The following is a 22,788-nucleotide window of genomic DNA, read 5'->3' on the forward strand; positions in this document are numbered from 1 at the left end:
GATACATAACTCTATCTCAATGTATAATGTGTTCACTAGGTATAATAATACCCTTTCCTTTGTTGCAGGTTTCATCAGAGACGCTGACTCTACACTAAGTAGTTGGGTGGGGCGTCTCAGGTGAGTTTTTGATTGTACTTATTGAAGTTACTGACATTTATTACAGTGGACTTATGAAAATGCTAAAATCTATAGAATCAATATCATTGTTGCCGTCGATAGACAGATTAATAATTAGCACGCAATATTGAAAGTATGGCCCCGCCGCCCGGCGAGCCGGCGCTTAATGAACACAGCGCTCGTTTAATTTGACTCGTTCAATTAACCTCCCGCCGCTACCGCCGCCGCCGCCGTCTCTGTGCGTCACTCACGCCGGATTTCACGTCGTTTTCAATGAACATGCAAGGGTTAATCTGCCGGGCTAACGGGTCTTTAGTATCTGCGTTTATTTTCAACATTTTAATTATTTTGTCCCGACAAATATAAAGTGATAATAAATATTCAAAGTTTTATAATATTTTTATTGCTACTTACTCATGGACCAATAATTGAAGTCTGATAAATAAAGGAATTTGAAAAACAACTGCGTAAGGAGTTTTACAACTTAGGGCACAAAATGTATGTACATGATGAGACTTATTTATCAACACACTCGACAGCTCCTCGTGCCAAGTTCAGTGGGATTGTCATACAAGTCATTTATAATGTGAAACATAGAAATTAAATATTCATATCAAGGAAAGGGCAACCCTCTTAGGATGATGAACTTTTAATCTTTTACCTTTTGTTCACTGTTCTCAGCCAGTCCCTGTTATAAGTTATATTTTTTAAGATTTTCATTATACAGACGGGAGCACATCAAGCTTAGTATTGTGATCGTGATATATTGCTAATTTCCCGCATTTTCTCTTTAAGATCATTTAATTGCCCCACACACAGCATGTACAAGTAGTAAATAACAACACACTGAACGAACATTCTTAAACTAGCGCTGAAGTTGCGCGCGTAAATCATCGCAGCAGCGCCTTCGCTCGCACCGGCTAGCGGCTCCCCGAGGTCCGGTCATACAAATAGCCCAAAAACACGTGACCTTACACTACAATGCGCGGTCGTCGCGGAATAAAGAACGAAGCACACTCAACAACCCGGAAATGGATCGTAACTCGAGGCGGTTAGTCAAATCAAATCAAATCAAATCAATATTCTTTGTATTTAAAATAGTATTCTTTGTATGAAACTCCGTACTGCAACGCACACTTATCCGCACCGTAACGTAAACGCCTTGCCTCGCGGTTGACAGTGCGACGAAAGGTGATAGGTGTTGATCCCTTTTCGGGTTGATAGTGTGCCTTTGTTGTGTGACCTTCACTCATGTTACGCAGCACGACAAACGACTCGAGTCCCAGAGGAGGCTCCAACACAATACTGATAAAACTCCCAACTCTGGGTATGCTTAGCATTTCAAAAGGTCGATATTACCTCACTGTTGCCCTCACGCAATATCTCAGTAAGCCAACAGTTAATTCCCGAGGGAGCGGAATTGGGCAAGAACTGTCCCTACAAACTTGCGGACAGCAAACAGCAACACAATTGTATCAGTCATGGGACTTATATAGGTCAGAAAGGTCGTAGTGGGTGTAGCGTGTTCACACGTAAAAACTATCATACTGTTCTTATATACTCAAAAAGATATACACCTAAGTACTTGTTGCTTTGAGAAACTTATCTTCAAGTCAAAAGCTTTAAATATAAAATTACACAACCGAGTTCGAAGTTGCAAAATACAACGCTCATGTAAAGCGGCAAAGGATAACAATAACATTGTTATCAAGTTTCGCTTCTTTCCACTGTAATTGAGATGTCATGTTGCCACACGAGGAAGGGGGGGGGGGGGGGGGGATGTGACTCAAAGTTGCGGTAATCCTCCGCAAAGTTTCCCGCGAACGGGAATATTAAAGAAACTCAAAAGCTGGCTTGTCTGATAGGTTCCTAAGAACATTTCTTGACTTTTGACATAATTAATAACCTAAACGAGGAGTGATTTATCAACCAACTTATTAGTGGTTACTATACCAAAAACTTCAAATGAGTAAATGGAATAATTGACCATGGATTCTCCATTACAAAAGCGGGTCACTCGGCTTACTGTAAGAAGTCATTAAGTAGCACTACTCGTCTCATTTCTAGATCTTTACATTATTAATGCTATATTTATTGTTTGGTTATTGATTGATTTTTGACGTTTGTCAAAGTTAAAGTATGATGGTGCAACTCAGCCTTAGTGATTTCTGGTACCTAATTAATGACTACTTGCAGTAAGCCGATTAATGTATTTTTCTCTACATACAAATTAAATACTAACTCATTTTAAGGATTGCTCTATAAATAAAATATCCTTTATTTATTTTTCAAATGATACGACTCGCCCTAAATATTTCTAAGTGAGATAACTTACAAACAAATTAATTTAAATTAAGGAATTTCGAAACCGAAATTGGATAAACAAAATTAGATTTGTTCGTTTTAATTTGAGGAGCTGTCTTCGCGCAGTAATTTGTGATATTCGCGTGTCCCGCCCGCCCGCACGCTCGCGCCCGCCCGCCCTCGCGTGGCGTCAGGGCAGGTGCTTGTATGGCTTTGGTAGCTACAGCTATAGTTAATCTTAAAATAGTAGACAGGTCATCAGTAGATTAGGTCCTCTTAACGAAAAAGTTTTTCCCCTCAAGCTCGGACTATGTGATGACTGTGAAGAATCGCTGTTCATTAATGTGTTTTGGGTTATCTTAAAGAAGGTTTATCGGGTTAACACAATATGATAGTCATCATCATCATCGTCATTATATTCCCTAAACCTCTGAACATAGAATTACCTCCCGAGTTTAGCCTCAGGCTTCGAGGGAGCCTCTACATAATCCTATTTATTTTACTACAAGGTCGTCTGCCTAAAGTGTCGCTAAACGGGCGACCGACCTCTTTTAATTTATTTGTTAAATCAGATTACAATAACAATCTCAATGCCATTACTTATTCACTGAACAGGAGTAACAAACTCGAACCAAATTATTTTTAAGACGATATCAATTAAAATAGCTTCAAAGAAACGACTCATGAATATTCATTAAGAAAACAAGAAAGGGTGTTATTAATTTGTTTAATTCGCTAACAATACGGACGGTTGTTTTCGGTATTATTGCATGGACGTGTGAAATAAAGGTTTGTATCTTTCTATCATTTTCTTTGATGTTTCTTTCGCCGTATTGGTAGCCGACTGAACAGAAAATGTGTCATAAACACAAAATACTCGTGTAACTTTCGAAATAACCCAAATGCTTCGCCATGTTTTTATTGTAAATAAAATTTTCTCATCTTCTTCTATGGCGGTGGCATTAGTCAAAACGTAATTTAATAAGTTAATTATGGAAAACAGTGGATGTAATGAGCGAAGAGCTTTTTCAAATGAAATCAAAGTAGGTACTCGTTTAATTCGATTTGGTGTATCAACATCACATAGGATTAATATATTAATTAAAGACAAAAACTTGTGTCATGTAACACGACTTTCAAAAAATGAACCAAGCTTATACTTAAATCAAGCAATGAGCTGATTGCTACCTTCCATAGGTAAATTATTGAGTTTTAAATTCACATACGAGTACAACAGCATTTTATGATGTCGGACAACTGTCAATAGTCATCCGGGGTCCGACATTCGAATTTCATCGCAAAATATGAAATGAATTGTGTCACGCGACAGTCCAGCAAATGGAAAAAGCCGCTTGGAAGCGGAAATAAGTGGCGCTGCAGTCGCGCGACCGCTTTGTGCAGCACACGAGCTTAATTGAATGCAGCGGGGAGCGAGTGCATTCGTATAAATGGCCAAGTTCATTATTGTAATCATCCCGCTTCTCTATGCCCGCTACAGGGGCCTTCGGCGCGGCCGCTCCACTAGGCCGCCATGGACGAGCTTCATTTCCCTCAAATATCCGGCCGGGACGTGTCCACAATGCTGCCCCGGGTCCGGCACAGCGCCTGCAAACGTTTTACGAGAGTTTTATTCGCGTAGATCATTGCGCGATTGCGTTCATTCCGCTTGTAATAAATCTTGCCGTTTTATTTTCAGCTTTGAAGACCAAAATACCATGACACCGCACAAATGGACGTTGAAATATTATCTCTTTGTGATTTTGCAGCTCTAAACGATCTGATCATAAACACCAGTTTATGATCATTATAGCTATATCGGTCTTCGGCGGAGTACAATGGTTATCATAATCATTAACATCGTCTTCAGTATTACTTAAATACTTAATACATAATTATTTTGAAAAGTGTGAAGCAAGTGGAATTTTTAGTATCCTCATAATATCACATTGGAATCATACTCAAAACTCTTTAAAAAGTATGGGTACCTATGAGTGCGTCGACGCCCGATCAACACAAATTAACTATTCGTCTCAAAATGTAAAGCAAGCAACAAAGCAGATTTTTAATTAATCAAGTACTTGCCTTTTGCGAGCTTCACATTTCACAAGAGATTATAATTATTTTTAGACGAGGTACCTACATTGTGAGGGAGGAGTTTTCGCGTTAATTTTGTATATTAGGGAATAATTCATGCAAGTGGGGTTGAACCGCTACGACGGCTACGATAAGTTAAACAATATATCTAAATCAGGTCAAACATTATACTTTATATTTATTATTTTAGGACCTTTCCTAAACATAATAATAATTCTACAGTGCCGGAAATTGGATAGACAAAGTCGTTACTGTACCTACATCGGGCTATTGTTGCTTTTAAAGTTTGACTCTAATTACATAAATTAAATCGCCGATTTTCGTCACTTTTTCAGCCCAAGTGATCTCAGTTTAGCTCTTCAAACAAACAGTTTAGAGCACTAAAGAGTTGTTACTAAAGTTTGCAATGATTCCCACGGCAGTGCGGCCGCGCTGCGGGAGCCGCCGCGACATCAAACGGTGTATTAAATTAAAATGATTTATCTCGCCTGCGCGGCGCGGCTCAGTCATCGCTTGTTCATGTGGCGAGGGCCATGACAGGACGGCGATTCAGTAAAGAAATGTCTTAATGACGCCTTAATAAATATGGCACACACCCATGTATTCTGATGAATAGAATATCTACATAAAGTTAAATTAGTTAACTTTTTTCCTCTTCTTCTTTTTTTAACTACGAGTTAAACTCTACTAAACAAAGCAAACTGCAAGTGTTATTTTAGCTACAGACAGGGTTAATTATTGCTTTTTTTTTAGTTGTACGTAGTACCTATTTGTTATTAACAACAGTTGAAATAGTAAATGAAATAACATTACCTAATTTAGTCTATCGTTATTATGTATGTATTGACAAGCAGATTATCAACAAAGCTATCCACCCGTATGTCCAGTATTCGCTCACCACTGATTGCATTATTATGATTTGATAAAATCTGCGCGGATTGAAATTCAAAATTGGTATTTAAAATGAATATTAAAGTAAGTGATTGAAACGGTGTTAATTCAATTTAAATCGGCGCTTAATGTGTCCGTGCGTGCGGTAAGTATAGTAGGCATATAAAATAACTACTTAGTAGTAGCTTTCGTATGTGTAATAAATGGGATTTCCGTCACATTACATTTGAATATTACTTGGAAGCTAAAATTTTCCAGGCACTGATCGAATACTGTAGCGTTTCGAATGAAATTAGATCGTTGAATAACAAATGAAAGTGAAGTCAATCTAGACGATTACTCTCGAGGGGCGCCAGCTACTCGCGAGTGACTCGTAAGTACCTATTCTATGAGTCCAAACGGTAGCCAGAGAACTATTTATTTACTATTAACAGACTAATCGGTAAAAAAAATACTGATCACAAATACTATAAAATTTTCAGACTAAATAATAAATATCTTTGCACATTTTACACTGCGTTATCTAGTCTCAAACTAAGCTATGATTGTACTACGGGTTCGTTCGTTCGTTCGTTTCAGCCAAATGACGTCCACTGCTGGACAAAGGCCTCCTCCAAGGTTTTCCACAATGCACAGTCCTGCGCTGCCCGCATCCAGGCTCTTCCCGCGACCTTTACCAGATTGTCGGTCCACCTAGTAGGAGGCCTGCCCACGCTACGTCTTCCACGGGTACTACGGGTATTCATAGCTATTTAGTAATAGCTCGCATGTGCTTCCTCAAGCCGACTGATCCGGGCGGCTCCTGTGAACCAAGCGCCGATCGCGAAGTAGGTCGGCCCAATCACGGCACAATGCCGCCTCCGCTGCTGATGAGCAAATCGCCGCGTTGAAGTGGAGCCACTTGCCGTTTGTGTTACGACTGTGACTGTGAGCAGCGCGTGATGGCGATGTGCGAGAGGTCGCCGACTTTGGAGCATCTTTTGTCAAATCTTTACCTGTAAGGATAGGTAAAAATAGATTATGTTCTTCTGTGCCCTGTGCAAAGTCGTAGGTTCGAAATAATAAAACGAGCTTTCCTCATTAGCTCCTATATGTATATTGGCAGGTTTTCTAACCGATTCTTTTTCTTTGTGAACCAGTGTATTAAAAAAAATATTTCTAAAGAATAAGAAGAAAGAAAAGAGATGTTAACTCATTCTTCAGAAAAAAAACCGGCCAAGTGCGAGTCGGGCTCGCACACCGAGGGTTCCGCCGTACAAACGTAGCGGTTTACAATTTATGACGTATTAAATCAAATTACTTACTTGATTCCGTTGCGAGTAGTGGCGAATTTCAAAATATGCGGTATGATTATTCTTTATTTATTTATTTTTCCTATATTTGCATTATAGGTAGGTACCTACCTCAGCGTTTTGAATTTTTGCGTTGATTTAGAATTTCTCACAGTTTAGAGGCAATTAGATTTAAGAAGTGTTTGATATGAATTTCAACTTTAATATCTCTACGCGTTCATGTGAAAAAGGGTAGGTAGTAAGTTTATAATTATTAAAAAAATATTTTATGTCATGTAAGCAAAAATAATATTTTAAATTTTATATAACTTCAAATTTAACATTTTCGCAATTTTTCCTTTATCTGTAATATATAACGTTGCTTCGTGCCGAATTTCAAGATTCTGAGTTCACAGGAAGTACCTTGTAGGTTTTGATTCCCTAGCGTGTGACGGAAATTCGTCTAAGGTGTCGGTTTAAACTGCTGTATCTTTTGATCGCGTTAACTTAGAAGTTTGATTTTTTTACTTCTTAAAGGGACAATAGATATAGGTATTTAGTATAAATTTCAATTTGATACCTTTATTCGTTCGTGAGAAATAAGGTAGTAAGTTTCATTTTATTAAAATATTTTTATTATATTATATAACTAAAAAAATGTAATTTTCGCAATTTTTCCTATATTTGCATTATATGACAATGCTTTATGCCAAATTTCAAGATTCTGAGTTTACGGGAAGTATCCTGTAGGTTTTGATTCCTTTGCGAGTGTCGAAAATTTGTTGAAAATATCGACATAATCGGCTGTATCTTTTGATTGGCTTGGCTTAGAAGTTTGATATTTTCACAGCTTAAAGGGACAATAGACCTGAGTATTTCATGTGAATTTCAGCTTGATACGTTCACGCGTTCTTGAGATAAAGGGTCTTGACAGACGGACGGACGGACAACAAAGTGATCCTATAAGGGTTCCGTTTTTTCCTTATGAGGTACGGAACCCTAAAAATGGTAAATAACCGACCCAATAATATTGAACAAAATCTTTACAGACCTTAATAACTCCATAAGATTCATAAAAGTACCAACTAAATGAAAGGAAATAGAAAAGTTCAAAGTCCTTTTTGTTACTGCCGATATCCATTATCCACTTTGTGAATTACCCCTGACCTTCCTTTCAAGTTCGATGTCTACAAATTATGAACACTCCGCGCGCATTTACGGAGCACGAAGGAGCACGAAAAGGTCAGCAACAATGGAAAGTACACAATATCTCACCTCGGCCGAAAGTGGGCCGCGCTGATTGCGGATCGCTGCGGTACTACATACCGCGACCGCGCGACTCGTAGGTACTCGTAGCTAGTAGCTGCCTACTACGCGCGAGGAACCTTGTGTGCAAACTACGGACTTAGATGCAGTGCTCGTAGTTTGCTACGAAGTACCTTGTAATAATTTCGTAGCCCTTTGCTACGAAATAATTACAAGGTACATTTCAATCTATAAAGCTATTTTATAAAACAAAAGTTTTCTAAGTTACGAAATTGTGATTTAAATAAGTGCATATTGGTATGGTAAAGTAAACGTTTTAGTCTGTTTTATTAGGGATTGAAATAAATCTAATGACAAAAACAATTTCGTCAGGTACTTTTTGTATAGAGCCTGAAATCTATCTTCTAAATACATTAAAGGAGGAACTGACTGACTGACTGACTGACATATCAACGCACAGCCTAAACGGCTAAATTCCCGAAATTCCCACGGGAACGGGAATTAGCGGGAAAATCCTTTTGTATGAAAAATCTGAACCGCTTAAGTTAGATGAAGGGGGTAAAACGGGATCCACGCGTACGAAGTCGCGGGCGGCCGCTAGTGCAATATATTAGGTAATATGGTACTTGTGAAAAATCGTGCCAACAAAGAACCCTTTGCAGCGAATGGTTATTTGGAGGTCTATTACTGCTTGGACAAAGCATCCAATCTTGCGGAGTGCGCTGACCTCCGCGCGGCCACTTGTTGCTGCCCTGATATGATTGCGATGAATAACATCGTACAGACATGCGGGTGTTACCGGTAGAGTGGCAAAAACACGTGATTTTCGATGATTTTCTTCAAAATTAAGATAATTGCTTATTCTCAATGTTATCGGTAACAGCAAATAAAAGATAGTTGCAGAAAAGTATTGTATGAAAGATACCATTAACACCGTTATGTAATAATGTAGATCACTAAACTTTTCAAATGTCGGGCGGAAGATACTCCGCTTGTAACAAAGGCCCGGCGGTATCGCGCTCGCAACTGATACGAACTAACTTGAGGGTCCCGCAGCAGGCAGGAAGCTTCCACTGCATTGTTTATTTATCGTATTGGAAAGCTTAATGAATAACAAACAGATGTACTTACATTAAGTACGCGTTAATTGCTTTAAGTACTTGTAGGTAGATACTAACTTTTACTTATTTGAAAACGGTAAGGAATGTGTAATTAACAATTCATACAATTTTAAATTTACAAATGCACACAATTTTTACTTCGAGCTTTTGCGGTGTGCTATTAAAAGCTTCTTGATTGAGCAGCGCGCCATTTCTATATTTCCGCAATAAAATACCTATCCAGTATATTATACGATACTAGGTATAGTATGGGTAAATGACGAGAGGTTAAAAATATTATTCAGCCTACGCAGTATACTAGTAGAAAACATCATGCGCGATCTACGATGAATCCGGTGTGAAGCACAGCAGGTGAAGCGAGGCGGATGCGGTCACACGGAACTCTTTGCTGGCGAGGTGACATCCCCACCCTCAACCTCCCCACTCTAAGAATCCATTTGCACTTTGTGTGGGTTGGGGCAGTAATAATATGTGGGTGCGACACATCGACAGTTGCAAATTGTGTTCCGATGTCAGACCTAAGAATATTTTGCCAACATTCCTTTTTACAAGCTTTTATTTACAGTAAGCTCTACAACTCTATAAACAACATAATTTGTTTTGGACTTCATTAGGTAATAGGTGTAACAATCATATTTATACAACTATAACTATCAGATTATATTTTCGTTGTTTGCAAGTCAGCACTCAGCATATAAAATATCGCGTGACTTCACTTAGAACGACTTTACAAAATGATATTTAGGCGTATGGTTCATACTAGCTATTACTGGACTTGTATAGTTATTACATATAGTATAGGTATGTATTTTTTTCTTTAAACCCCAGTGTCGCAAAAATTACATACCTGCTGAAAATGTTTTGTGTTGTGATACAAACATTTTCACAGAAAACATTGTTTTCTATTTTATAACCCAGGTGTTAGGGTTCATATAACGTGAGGATATGCGACTCATAAACTGCACAAACCTCTAGTTTTACATTGTAAGAAACAGTCGTCGCTTGACCACTACAAATGCTTCGCCGTCCGCGTGTCACAAACTGAAACGGTCCTCAAATCGTCGCGCGAAGCTGCCTCCCTGGGTTTCAGCGCGCTGTAAAGGCGCGGACATAAACGGAGAGCGGGCGACCGCCTCGTAAACATGGAGGTCCTATGATATTGTTGCGCGAAAACATCTCAGACTCAGGCTTACAGAACAATGTTATAAATGAGTATTATTTTACATAGTAACAATGACACTTTAGGTATGCCTACGCCTACGAGTATATGCCTATGTATAGAATACTTATTATCTTCATGACAGTCATAACAACCATTTTAACATTGTTGACCATAATCGTACCAATAATTGTAAATAGGTACAATACATATAACTAATGCTTGTTAAGTTCTTCGAGTCTAGCCTCGACAGAAGAAAACAATTAAATCTTAACGTTTAGAAGCCAGCGGTGATCCGTTTTCAACAAGTCATCAGCAGGGGGCACTTCCACAAAATGAATTGAAATTTAGACGCTTTCATAAGACGGGGCGGCATAAATCACGTCGAATCGGCTTTCCGACAACAGCGAAAAAGTGGAGGTTCCATTACACGGTGCGAGCATTTGAATAATTGACTCAAGCCCTGTGGCCCGTGGCTCGTGAGGTGTCGTGCCCGATGGCAGTGGGTGTTGAGTTCGATTCCGAAAATGGCTCGAGCGCGCCTCCCGGGGTAGACAGCGCAGCGTGCGGTTGATGAGGAAAACAAATGGAATAACCACTAGGTCACTATAGGTAGTTACTATATCGTAGTGTGGTAGTATGTGTGCGTAATCATTTTCCATTTAGTGTATAACACTACACAATACTTACTCAGTCAGACCAACTACTAACGCATGCCCCATGCCAGAGAGCAGGCACCAGATCGAGAAGTCGGGACAATATTGGCTCGCGCGATTGTGTTGACTCGAGCAGCCCGCAGTGGTCTAGCACCCTCGCCGTAGCTCTTGACTTGCTCACTGCAACAGACGTTACACGTGAAGTTATTTAATACGTATTTGTTGCTACCACACTAAATAGTTTTAAATAATTAGTAAGTAGGTAGTACGTTCCCGTTTCAATAAATTGTGTATCGAAATATTATGATAATAATAAGGTTGTCTTCCGATCGCGAGTCGGATCACGCGCGGCCAGGTGACAGGGCACCATTAGCGCCGCAATAACGCGGGCCTGGAATCTTCAATGTGACACAAAGACTTTTCTATTACAATTACTCAACGAATTTTTTACCTCATTGTTTCTAGAAAAAATCATTCATGCGTTATTTTCGAGTTAATACCTACACCATGTTCATCTGTTTTTTCCACACCCAGACTAATCTTTGATGAAGTAGGTTTATCGTTATTACAACTTAGGCGGATCAGAGCAATAAAATAAAACGTTAACAATTAGGTTTCGGGTGTAAGAACGGAAACAAAATAGCTTCTCTTTAAGCAGTGAGGAGGAGATTAAATATTTACAGCGGCGAGGGATAATGAGGGCGAGATTCAATAAGCGCCCGCGTCAGGGAAATGGACTCCTATTGCAATATATTACTACTATGTACTTCCATCCCCGGGGAACTAGACGCAGGTTAGCGTACCATTCCTATATTGTTGACATTCCACCAGCTCGCACTAAACGTTTCGATGACTCTTTTATTATGAGAATAGTTAGGGACAGGAATTTGCTGCCTGCTGCTGTCTTTCAAGGCGAGAGTGAATAGGCACTTACAGGGCAGATATGTAACCATCCTAGACTGCATCCCAATTAACACCAGGTGCGATTGTGGTCAAATACCTGCCGTGTTATGCTAAAAAAAAGATGATAATATTATTATTATTGATCCAAAGTAACTGTTAATAGCCGCATCAAATTACAAGCGTACTCCTGACTAACCCTTTGAAACCGCCAAAACTCCAAGTTTCCGGCTCTAGGCGACGGCTGTGTAACTTGAGCTTCCAATAAGCCGCTGTTTGTGTTGTATTTTGTTTGTCATCCGCCAAATCCTCCGCAGAAGCGATCGCGATCGGACGCGGGCTTTAATTGCGCGTCACGTTCTAACTCACACAGACACAGTAAACTCACCCAATTTGACTTGCAAAATTTTTTAATCACAGTGCATTTTACATACTGAAAACATTACTTCTTTGCACTATTACGACTTATGCCAATTGACTTATCACATGTAGTTAGCCTACACAAGAAGGTCTTGTGAGAGTTAAACAATCCTGGGGTACTTTCTGGTGTTCGATTTTTATGTTTCCATTAGCAATCACATACGGAGGTCGCTGTTTATCCTACTTATTTGTAAGTCATCTAATTCAAAGGTCCGAAAGCTACTGCCACTGCGCCTGTTCACCGCTGTAGTGTAGCGTAATCCGCAGCACAAACACTTGAGCTGTTTACCCTCCCCGTCCCCCTCCCGCGCAACTTATAGGAACACCCGGTTCCACTCGAGTCGGTGATTTACACTACTTCCACTTGATTGCGATATCGCTTCCGTATTTATCGCGGCTTCGTGTTTGATTTGGATGCCTTTAGGGAGATGTTTGCATATCAATCCAAGAGGGGATCAAATAATATTCTTGGTTAACTCATAAATACAACCTTCATTTTATTTAAATTATTTATGTACTAGTATATTTTATTGACTAGAAAGTTATTCAAATTCAAATTATTTATTTGCAGAATGTGGTACATTAGATGTTACATAATGAAATGGAGCAGGACACATTCGCCAGATATGAACCAGCATGCAAATGTTTTACACAAGTCAATTTATTATTAATTAAAATTTAATAAAATTAAAGTTAGGAACAGGATAAAAAGTTTAAAAAAAACTAGAACCCGACTTGCAAAAATAGTTGACAGGATTATCTTCGTAGGTATTTAACGGTCCCCGGCAATTGAATACAGCTCTATAATCCAACTCGGTCACGAGACATCTCATTATCAACGTATCGTTCGTCTTGACAAGTTATTTAGAATCCGCACTCGGTATCGCGTATCAAAGCATGTGCGAGCGCCCGCCGTATATTGGCTAAGTGGCGTCCTCTGGCGGCGACGGAATTACCATTTAAATAGAAAAGGCAGATTGTGCTTCGAGTGGCTCACTCACCTTGAATTATCACACTCCTCTCCGCCGCACCTCGTTGGATTAATACATTTTTACATAAATCGTGTTAGGTGACGTAATATCCTTCTTTTTACCCGACTGCGCCAGGAGGAGGGTTATTAACTGAAAGAAACACTAGGCTTTTTTTACCATTTCTTTGATTTAAAACTTTATAATGGATTAGCGGCCGCCTGCGACTTCGTACGCGTGGATCCCGTTTTACCCCCTTCATCTATCTATCTTACGCGGTTTAGATTTTTTCATACAAATGTTTTTTCCCACTAATTCCCGTTCCCGTGGGAATTTCGGGAATTCCTTTCTTAGTGCATCTCTACGGTACCTAAGCTACGTCCCTTCTAAATTTCAAGTGCCTACGTTTAGCCGTTTAGGCTGTGCGTTGATATGTCAGTCAGTCAGTCAGTCAGTCAGTCATATATATTTAGATAGATAATACGTCAAGTTGTGTCAAGCAGTATTGGGCCAAATATTAAACTCCAAGTTTCCGGACTACTTACTGATAGCAAATGTTTTCCGATTATCCGCAGATCCGTCGCGCTGCGCCGGAGTTGAAGATGCAGTGAGGCGGTGGGAGCGCCATGGAGGACCCGCGGCGCGAGGAGCACGAGGCGGCCTGCGCGCGCGCCAACAACAGCACCGCGCCGCCCGCAGGTTAGTATCTGATCATTTAGACAGAAATTACACCGATTAAGTTCTGGTTGAGCATACAAAAGTGCCAAAGAAGATTTAGGGCTTACCATCTCTGAGTAAAGTGTCAAGTAGGCTATTCGTTGCTTAAAGTCATGAGTAGCAGTTTATCGAATTTAACCGTCCCTGAATAACGCTAAAACTAATTGGAATTTTACTCTGAGATGGTGAAAGAGGCCCTTTAAATTATGATAAGTACCTAGTTTTTCAATAATGCTATAGTCACTCCAAAAAGTTATGCTTTAAAATGGATGTATCTTACAGTTAATTGATACCACAGTAAAACCTAAGATAACATAGGTGGTGAGAATGAAGGCGAGTGGGTGATTGAAACTGCTACTGTTGAGTTGAAGCTTGGTGCTAAAGTGGCGGTGTTAATCGTTTGCAGAGGTGTACTGCGAGGGCACGTTCGACAGCTGGGTGTGCTGGCCGCACACGGCCGCCAACGCCACCGCCTTCGCGCCCTGCCCCGACTTCGTGCCCGGCTTCCGCCCCGAGCGTGCGTACAATCCCCCCACCCCCATCTACCAACACCTGATTTCGTAAAGGAAACCCTTTTTTTATGCAAGGCAAGGCGACAAGGTATTTGACCGCAATCGCACCTGGTGTTAAGTGAGATGCAGTCTAGGATGGTACATATTATCTGCCATGTAAGTGCCTATTCACTCTCGCCTTGAAAAGGCCCGGATTATAGTGTTCAGGAAATACAGCAGCAGGCAGCGAGTTCCAGTCCCTAGCTGTTCGCATTATAAAAGAGTCGTCGAAATGCTTAATACACAAACCGATAGCCGGCTAAATGTGATTTCTTTGATGTAACGTTACGCCTTAGAGTTTTGTCCTCAAGATCATGTGCGCAAGTACATACCTAGATTGAGCCTGCACGAAAGGTTTTAGTTTTAGCTCAGTTTACTACATTGAGGGAAGTTTAATACAAGCGACAGTACTTTTTCGTTCTTACCATTAAAAGTTTTCTTTTAAAGAAAAAATCTATAGGAATTTTATAGTCAAAGTTTGTCAGAGCAGCAGAGTTTAGGCAGGAATGTACGAGTATATGATTATTTTTCTTTCCATTGACAAACCCAAATTATATCGTCAGATCGTACAAGTGTTTTCTACTCACCGAATTCGCTGTCCCCTCTGCCACAGTACTCGCGCACAAGGAGTGCACCGCCAACGGCACCTGGTGGCGCCACCCGCAGACCGGCAACCCCTGGTCCAACTACACCACCTGCTACAAGCCCGAAGATGTCGGTAACATTTTGACTCTTCTCTCCGTAATTGACACCTAATAATTAATTATAACATTGCATAATTCTTAATGTTCGCAGGATGTCAGTGACATCATCGTGGTGTACGAGACTGGTTACAGCGTCTCATTAATCGCGCTTCTCCTGTCGCTCGGGATATTATCTTACTTCAAGTGAGTGGTCCAAAGTTTTCACTGTCTCTCCGGAAACTCGGTCGATCAGAGCGATAACCTTCCGTAACTTTGGTAACCGCAGGAGCTTGCGGTGCGCGCGGATCACGGTGCACATGAACCTGTTCGCGTCGTTCGCGCTCAACAACGCGCTGTGGCTGGCGTGGTACGCGCTGGTGGTGCGCGCGCCCGCCACGCTGGCCGCGTCGCCCGCCTGGTGCCGCGCGCTCAACGCCGCGCTGCAGTACGCGCTGCTCACCAACTACACGTGGATGCTGTGCGAGGGCCTGTACCTGCACACGGTGCTGGTGAGCGCCTTCGTGTCGGAGCGGCGCCTGGTGCGCGCGCTGCTGGCGGCCGGCTGGCTGCTGCCGGCGCCCTTCGCCGCCGTGCACGCCGCGCGCCGCGCGCTGGGCGCCGAGCCGCTGTGCTGGGCCGACGAGGGCGCGCCGCGGCCCGAGCTGGCCGTGCTGGTGTGCGTGGCCGTGCTGCTCAACCTCGGCTTCCTGTGCAACATCGTGCGCGTGCTGTGCACCAAGCTGCGCGCCGGCGGCGGCGTGGGCGGCGGCGCGGGCTCGCAGCGGCCCTCGGCCACGGCGCTGCACGCGCTGCGCGCCACGTGCCTGCTGGCGCCGCTGCTGGGCCTGCAGTACCTGCTGACGCCCTTCCGGCCGCCGCGCACGGCGCGCTACTGGCTGGCCTACGAGTACGTGTCGGCGCTGAGCACGTCGCTGCAGGGCCTGTGCGTGGCCGTGCTGTACTGCTTCTGCAACGGCGAGGTGCTGGCGCAGCTGCGGCGGCGCTGGCGCGTGCTGACGTTCCGGCCGCGCGCCAACTCCACCACCAACACCACGGTCTCGGTGAGTGCCCGCCGGCGGCTGCTGGAGTGCGCGTGCGACGGCCGCGAGTGACCGCCCTGTGTTGCAGTTCGTGCGCTCGGGGGCGCCGGGCGCCGGCGAGGACAAGGTGTGACTGGCGGCGGGCGGCGAGGCGGCGGCGGCGGCGCCCGAGCCCGCCTCCGACGCCGAGCGCCGCCGCTCCAACGGCCGCCACATCCGCTTCGAGTGCGTGGACAGCGACGACGACGCGCCCCCCGACACGCGGCTGCTGTGAGCCGCCGCGCCCGCCGCGCCCGCGCCCGCCGCGCCGCGCTGCCGGCTGCTGGCGGCGCTGGCGCGGCGCCGCTCGGCGCGCGACTCCCCACAAGATTGGTGCTGAACTTCCTTCTAGTTGCGTTGCACGGTCAATGTGTTGGCCGTACGTGTTACGTGTTGTTTGTTGTGTACATAATAATGTAGGTAGTGTAATGTGTACATATGTGTATTTATTTAAATCATAATATGCACGCGATCCGCGATATGGTCACTACGACTGGATAACATTGACACTTACTTAAGTTTGCATACTGAATTGAAGTCAGAATGAATAAAATTAAGTAGTTAATTTTAATAAAAACATTATGTAGGTTTTCATCCTTCCAAAGGGGACTTATTTAACCCAAAGCTTTTCACTTTATGCATTATGATGACACAGTCTCTACACCAGCAGCAAATAAACAGAGTGAACCTTTATTATTATGTTCTATTTAAGACATTCTTATGTACGCTTTCTGACAACTTCCAGATTTGTTCAACAGTGTTACTTCATAATATTAACTACTTACATTTCTTCTCTCAGAAGTTCAGAACTTTGTGTCAATCAATGAGTGCATCTGCTTTTGTCGTGTTTGACCGTACTCCCGGCACCTCCCGCTTGAAGCCTCGAGTGTGCTAGTTTACAAAACTAAAACTGAGTGTTTACTAAATTATTCCTAAAACAAACTGCTATGTTTAATTTGTATATAGTTGTAAATATATTATATATAACTAAGTACCACAATTATGTAAATGTTTTGTAACTGGAAAATATAACAGTGTTACAGAAACATAGTGTATTATTTTCCTTTTCATTAAAATGTTTTACACAAGAAGTAAAGTTATTTTATACAAAGCGTAGAACAATTTTATTACATTGTACCTATTGGCAAACATTCTTTATTTTAAACTGTGCGTCAGTACAATTTTCTATTGCTACTAAAGGGCTGAAACCTCAATACTATATTCAATTAATGGTATTAATAGCTGGATAGAGACATCTTGCAAATAACAACAGGTGCCAAAAAGTCTTCAGGTGTACCTACTATGATTATGAGTCTCTATTCTAGTCTATTAATCATATTTCACGTGTGATTGACATGAGTGTAATGTTTCTATTTATTGATGTGTTCTTTTAATAGCTTTCTAATCATCGTGTAACCGCGACGGGGCGGCGCGGGCGCGGGGAGGCGGGTGCATTGTTGCTGCCGAGACAATTGGCCGCTGCATCGATACTAAATTAAACTGCACTCGATCGCACTCGTTTGTTTATTTATACCTGCCATCGCCACGTCTACACCACGCCTAATATGGGCAACGCTGTCGAGTCGGTGAGTCATTGAAGCATTACATTGTGCATGTGTGTCGAGGGTAAGAAAAAAAAACTCACCATTAACGTAACGAAATTATAATTAAACCACAAAAACTTATATTTAGCTCACTTACAACGTAACGCAAGAGCGTCCAGTCTCCATCAAATCATATAAAATAAATACATATTCACTTTGAAAGTATAAAATTTTATAAAAGCAAATGAAAAAGTGCGCTTGGGTAACGCTCGGGCGAGGCGGGGGAGGCTTAGAAGCACTTGCGGTGCACGATGCCGGGGCCCGACTCGTCGTACTCCTGCTTGGAGATCCACATCTGCTGGAACGTGGACAGCGAGGCCAGGATGGAGCCGCCGATCCACACGGAGTACTTCCTCTCGGGCGGCGCGATGATCTTGATCTTGATGGTGGAGGGCGCGAGCGCCGTGATCTCCTTCTGCATCCTGTCGGCGATACCGGGGTACATGGTGGTGCCGCCGGAGAGCACCGTGTTGGCGTACAGGTCCTTTCGGATGTCCACGTCGCACTTCATGATGGAGTTGTACACGGTCTCGTGGATGCCGCACGACTCCATGCCCAGGAACGAGGGCTGGAACAGCGCCTCCGGGCAACGGAACCTCTCGTTGCCGATGGTGATCACCTGACCGTCGGGCAGCTCGTAGGACTTCTCCAGTGACGTGGAGGCTGCCGCGGTTTGCATTTCCTGCTCGAAGTCTAAAGCTACGTAACATAGCTTCTCCTTGATGTCACGCACGATTTCCCTCTCAGCGGTGGTCGTGAAGGAGTAGCCCCTCTCGGTGAGGATTTTCATGAGGTAGTCCGTGAGATCGCGACCGGCCAGGTCCAACCTGAGGATGGCGTGGGGCAGCGCATAACCTTCATAGATGGGGACCGTGTGGGACACACCATCGCCGGAGTCCAGCACGATACCGGTGGTACGACCGGAGGCGTATAGAGACAGCACAGCTTGGATCGCGACGTACATGGCGGGGCAGTTGAAGGTCTCGAACATGATCTGTGTCATCTTCTCCCTGTTCGCCTTGGGGTTGAGGGGGGCCTCGGTCAGCAGGATGGGGTGCTCCTCGGGGGCGACGCGCAGTTCATTGTAGAAGGTGTGATGCCAGATCTTCTCCATGTCGTCCCAGTTGGTGATGATGCCGTGCTCGATGGGGTACTTGAGAGTGAGGATACCTCTCTTGCTCTGGGCCTCGTCTCCCACGTAGGAGTCCTTCTGCCCCATGCCCACCATGACGCCCTGGTGGCGCGGGCGGCCCACGATGGACGGGAACACGGCGCGCGGCGCGTCGTCGCCCGCGAAGCCGGCCTTGCACATGCCGGAGCCGTTGTCCACGACCAGCGCGCCCGCATCGTCGTCACACATGGTCGCTCGGGTACGCTCTTACGTTTCACAAGACACGATACAAGCGCTCCTTTACCTGGAACAACGACAACACCGGTTACTGACACTCAGCACTTATCCGCACCGATGAAAGCGAAACTGCCACTGTATTAAAAGCCAATGTTAATGGATCACTGTTATATTTTGGACTGAGTCGGGCAGGCAGCGCGGCAAGTAGGAGAGTGGACTCACGGCGCGGGCGCAGCGGCGGCGGGTGCGTCAGTGGGCGGCGGCGGGCGGCGCGCGGCTATTTAGCGGCGGCGGCGGCGCTGGCTCGCGCTCCGCCGCCCTACAAGGCGAGTCCGCCCGCGCCACCGGCGCCCGCGACTGCCATTTAAGAGCATCGCCGCTGCTAATTACATCGCGATCGAAAAATAGATTCGATTCGACTGCACGTGCACGCAACACGCACACGCACGCGGAAGCAATTGTCACCGCGACAGTGAATCTGCAACCTACTTTCGATCGCCTGATAGAGAACTGCACTTTGCCGAAGTTACTTGTGGCATACTTGGTAAATATGGTGTTGTTCTGGTTCCAGTTCAACCACTAGAGTCCTCACGTTCTACCGCTAACAATTTCCATGGTATGACCATTTTTACTTTACTCCATATTTGACCAGCTTGAGATTACTCTTGCTCGTCCGACATACCTACATAGCTTCTCCAAACTTACGCAGAAATGAAATGAATTAATGGCTTTTTACTCAGTGTAGACCAAGATTTCGCACCTAAAATCGTCAAAAAAGTATAATCTGTATCCTAATCTTTTCCGCCGCAGTTATTATACTTTGACTTAAGTACCTACTCACTTAAGATACCCATCTTAACCTGCATCTTAGATACTTTCTGTATTCTTAGATCCTGAATAATTAATAGCACTAGTCGTCTAATAAACCTACCACTTTTAAGGATCAAATTGTCCAAATTTATAGACCAAAAATAATAGTCTCGACTTTGACTCAATTCGTAATTCACTACATAGTTCATTCGTAGTTAACTTTAATTTGAAAATAGTTTTTTAAAGCATTCAGTACCTTTTACGACATGCACCAAAGAAAACAAACAGCAGCGAGAAGTAAGTATGTAAGAAACCATATTCATGGTGATAGGTGAGTACTTATTAATACACCTTAAACCTTTATTTCAATGACTATTGCCAAACAAATATTCATCAAATAGGTAGTGTGTCTATGTCCTGCGATTATACATTCTTCAAGAGATACACAGCTCTTAGCTCTAGGTAGTGAGTACTTAGTTACTAGGTACTTCTTCACCCGTTCACCACGCATTGATACCACATGAGTAAAGAATCAAATTCTGTAATGTAACTAATGTATGGTTTGAAGGACTGGTGCAAGTGGCGTGTCCGTGCTCCGTGTGTTCTGCCTTAGTTGCACCACCTTAACTTTAACCGTAACGGTAACTATAACTACATCCGGTGTTTTTGTATGGATTTTGACAAACTTTTGACGTTTATTATACTCGTAGTTAATGTAAGATGGTGCAACCCGGCAGGGTTAGCAATTAGAAATATTCCTAGTTCATAGTCAACGAGGCATCAACGTAATGCTAATGATAGAAGACCAATAGTGGTCACATAATAAAAACCTTCGAGTGGAATAAACTCATATTATTTGCGTGCCAACCGAAATGATTTAAAATAAAGTCTCTACTGTCAGTAGGTATTTAACAGTCGTAATTAAAATTTCGTCTGTCAATTCTGTCATAATCGTTAAACTGTGCCTACCATGAGTTTACGTTAGGTGTGCTCGCTAGCGACTGCGTAAAAAAATGACATTTAAATGTTATGTTTGTTAATATGTTTATGACATATTGTGCAGCGCCCCTAGCGGCTACTTTCAAGAAATAAAATCTTCATAGAATTTTTTGACGTATTCGCTAGCGAGCTCACCTAACGTAAACTCATGGTAGGCACACTGTACTTATTTAGGAGCAGATACGCTAGCATCCCTGCCACGCAATCCTATCATGGCGCAGTGTGAAGTTGTGAAAGTCACGTGAAGTCACTGGATCTGCCGCTACTATGCTATGATCAGAAAGAAAGCACCCGCGGATTATGTCACAGGGCATTGGTGTCGACATGGTGGCCTTTTGCTGGCGACTGCGCATCGTTTGCGTGCGTTTATAATGAATGGCAGCACAGTAGTTTCAATGCAAATTGTTCAGTAGGTCACTTGACATTTTAATTCCAATGTTTGGACTGAATACCTAGTTTTGAGACATTATTACTATACTTAGAACTGTTAAAAACTCGACCCTAAGCATTTTTAATTAAAAAATGAGGTAGGGATACTTAAACTTATAAAACGATTTATACTAAAAAGAAAACACACCTTAGCTCTCTAGTTAACACTATGTAACTAGCTTACTATTTTTTTAAATAAATATACTAAATATGTATAGAACGGTATTACCAACTATACACGAGAACTCAGAGCCAGCATCCAAATAAAGCTACATTCGTTCAGTTCAGCCAAATTACGTCCACTGCTGGCCAAAGGCTTTCCACAACGACCTTCCCCAAGGATTTCCACAAAGACCGACCAGTCATGCGCTGCCCGCATCCAGGTACTCCACGCGACTTGAGGAGATCCGGCTGCAGGAGGTGTGGTGGTGGTGTGGTAGCCGTGGTGGCGTGGGGGTGGTGCAGCGGTGGTGCGGCGGAGCGGGCCTGCTGCGCCGGCGCGCGCTGCGGCGGCTGTCGGCTCCAACTCCGGCTCGTATGGCATTTTGCGCGAGGGTCAGTGGGACATTGGTTCTAATATTAGTTCAATTTGACACTTTCTTAATGGTAGGAGAATAGTTATTTGCAGGATATTCTTCAGATTATAATTATCTACTACACAACCGCCATAAGAGGTTACATGAGGATAACGAGGTGAATGCTCAAGCAATAATGCCTTTGATTACCAACGAGGACAATCGCTTTCGAAAACAATATCGTATAAAATATCCTAAAAAACTATATAATAGGTACGTTTCTTTAAAGACAATGTATTAATTCTGTGCAATGACTACGAGTAAGCAATCGTTCGTTCGTTTCGGCCAAATGACGACCGTCCCCCGAGGATTTCCAATTTATTAATATATTTTTTAAATCAAAACTCAACTGCACAGAATGCTGTTCACCCAAAAAACTATGGCTTTTATCATCATCCGATCCGCCTTACTTTCTAACGACAGTACCTACTCCATTATCAGATAGATCCGGTATTACCTACGAGTACATAATTTACAAGGTTTCAAATATTTTAGAAGTTAGTTAAAAATAGTATAGTACTTATCTACAGTGTTCTTAAATACTAGAAAATAAGCATTTATGGTATGTTTACTTAATTTCATGCATTGTGAAATAAAAATCCTTCAAATTTTGTAACTTATTTAGTAATGAATGAATTCCACACATTTGAACATTGCGTATTTAAGATATGCCGCCAACAGACAGCCGTGAGCGGCTCAGCTTCACCGGGCAGTAAGTAGTGAGCGCAGATGTGTGGCAGATGGCTCTCAACCTCATCATTTTGTATGTAACAAGTAACGCCTTCGTATAGACTCAATACACTAAACCGTCCCACCAATCTCA

The 22,788-nt window shown here is 43.0% G+C and overlaps 2 protein-coding genes across 2 annotated transcripts in view; one reads left to right on the plus strand and one right to left on the minus strand.

Moving 5' to 3' along the window:
• The window catches only part of LOC135075367 (calcitonin gene-related peptide type 1 receptor), a 144,139-nt gene extending 127,814 nt beyond the window's left edge, over positions 1–16,325 (plus strand). The window contains exons 5-11 of the mRNA XM_063969813.1: positions 69–120; positions 13,746–13,869; positions 14,294–14,404; positions 15,052–15,152; positions 15,234–15,325; positions 15,408–16,182; positions 16,250–16,325. Of these exons, the coding sequence (XP_063825883.1) occupies positions 13,797–13,869; positions 14,294–14,404; positions 15,052–15,152; positions 15,234–15,325; positions 15,408–16,182; positions 16,250–16,294 (1,197 nt within the window). The 5' untranslated portion in view covers positions 69–120; positions 13,746–13,796 and the 3' untranslated portion in view covers positions 16,295–16,325. The remainder of the gene's footprint in view (positions 1–68; positions 121–13,745; positions 13,870–14,293; positions 14,405–15,051; positions 15,153–15,233; positions 15,326–15,407; positions 16,183–16,249) is intronic.
• A 1,522-nt stretch (positions 16,326–17,847) lies between these two features.
• LOC135075370 (actin, muscle-type A2) lies at positions 17,848–19,401 on the minus strand. Its single transcript, XM_063969815.1, has one exon. It carries the CDS (start codon positions 19,162–19,164, stop codon positions 18,034–18,036), a length of 1,131 nt encoding a protein of 376 aa, XP_063825885.1. The 5' UTR covers positions 19,165–19,401; the 3' UTR covers positions 17,848–18,033.
• Positions 19,402–22,788: the final 3,387 nt, after the last annotated feature.

Source organism: Ostrinia nubilalis, chromosome 10 (assembly GCF_963855985.1).
Source record: "Ostrinia nubilalis chromosome 10, ilOstNubi1.1, whole genome shotgun sequence".
NCBI classification, from domain to species: Eukaryota; Metazoa; Arthropoda; class Insecta; order Lepidoptera; family Crambidae; genus Ostrinia; species Ostrinia nubilalis.

Excerpts from the sequence above, each read along its gene's own strand:
- LOC135075370 (XM_063969815.1), bottom strand. The coding sequence starts at position 19,164 with ATGTGTGACGACGATGCGGGCGCGCTGGTCGTGGACAACGGCTCCGGC.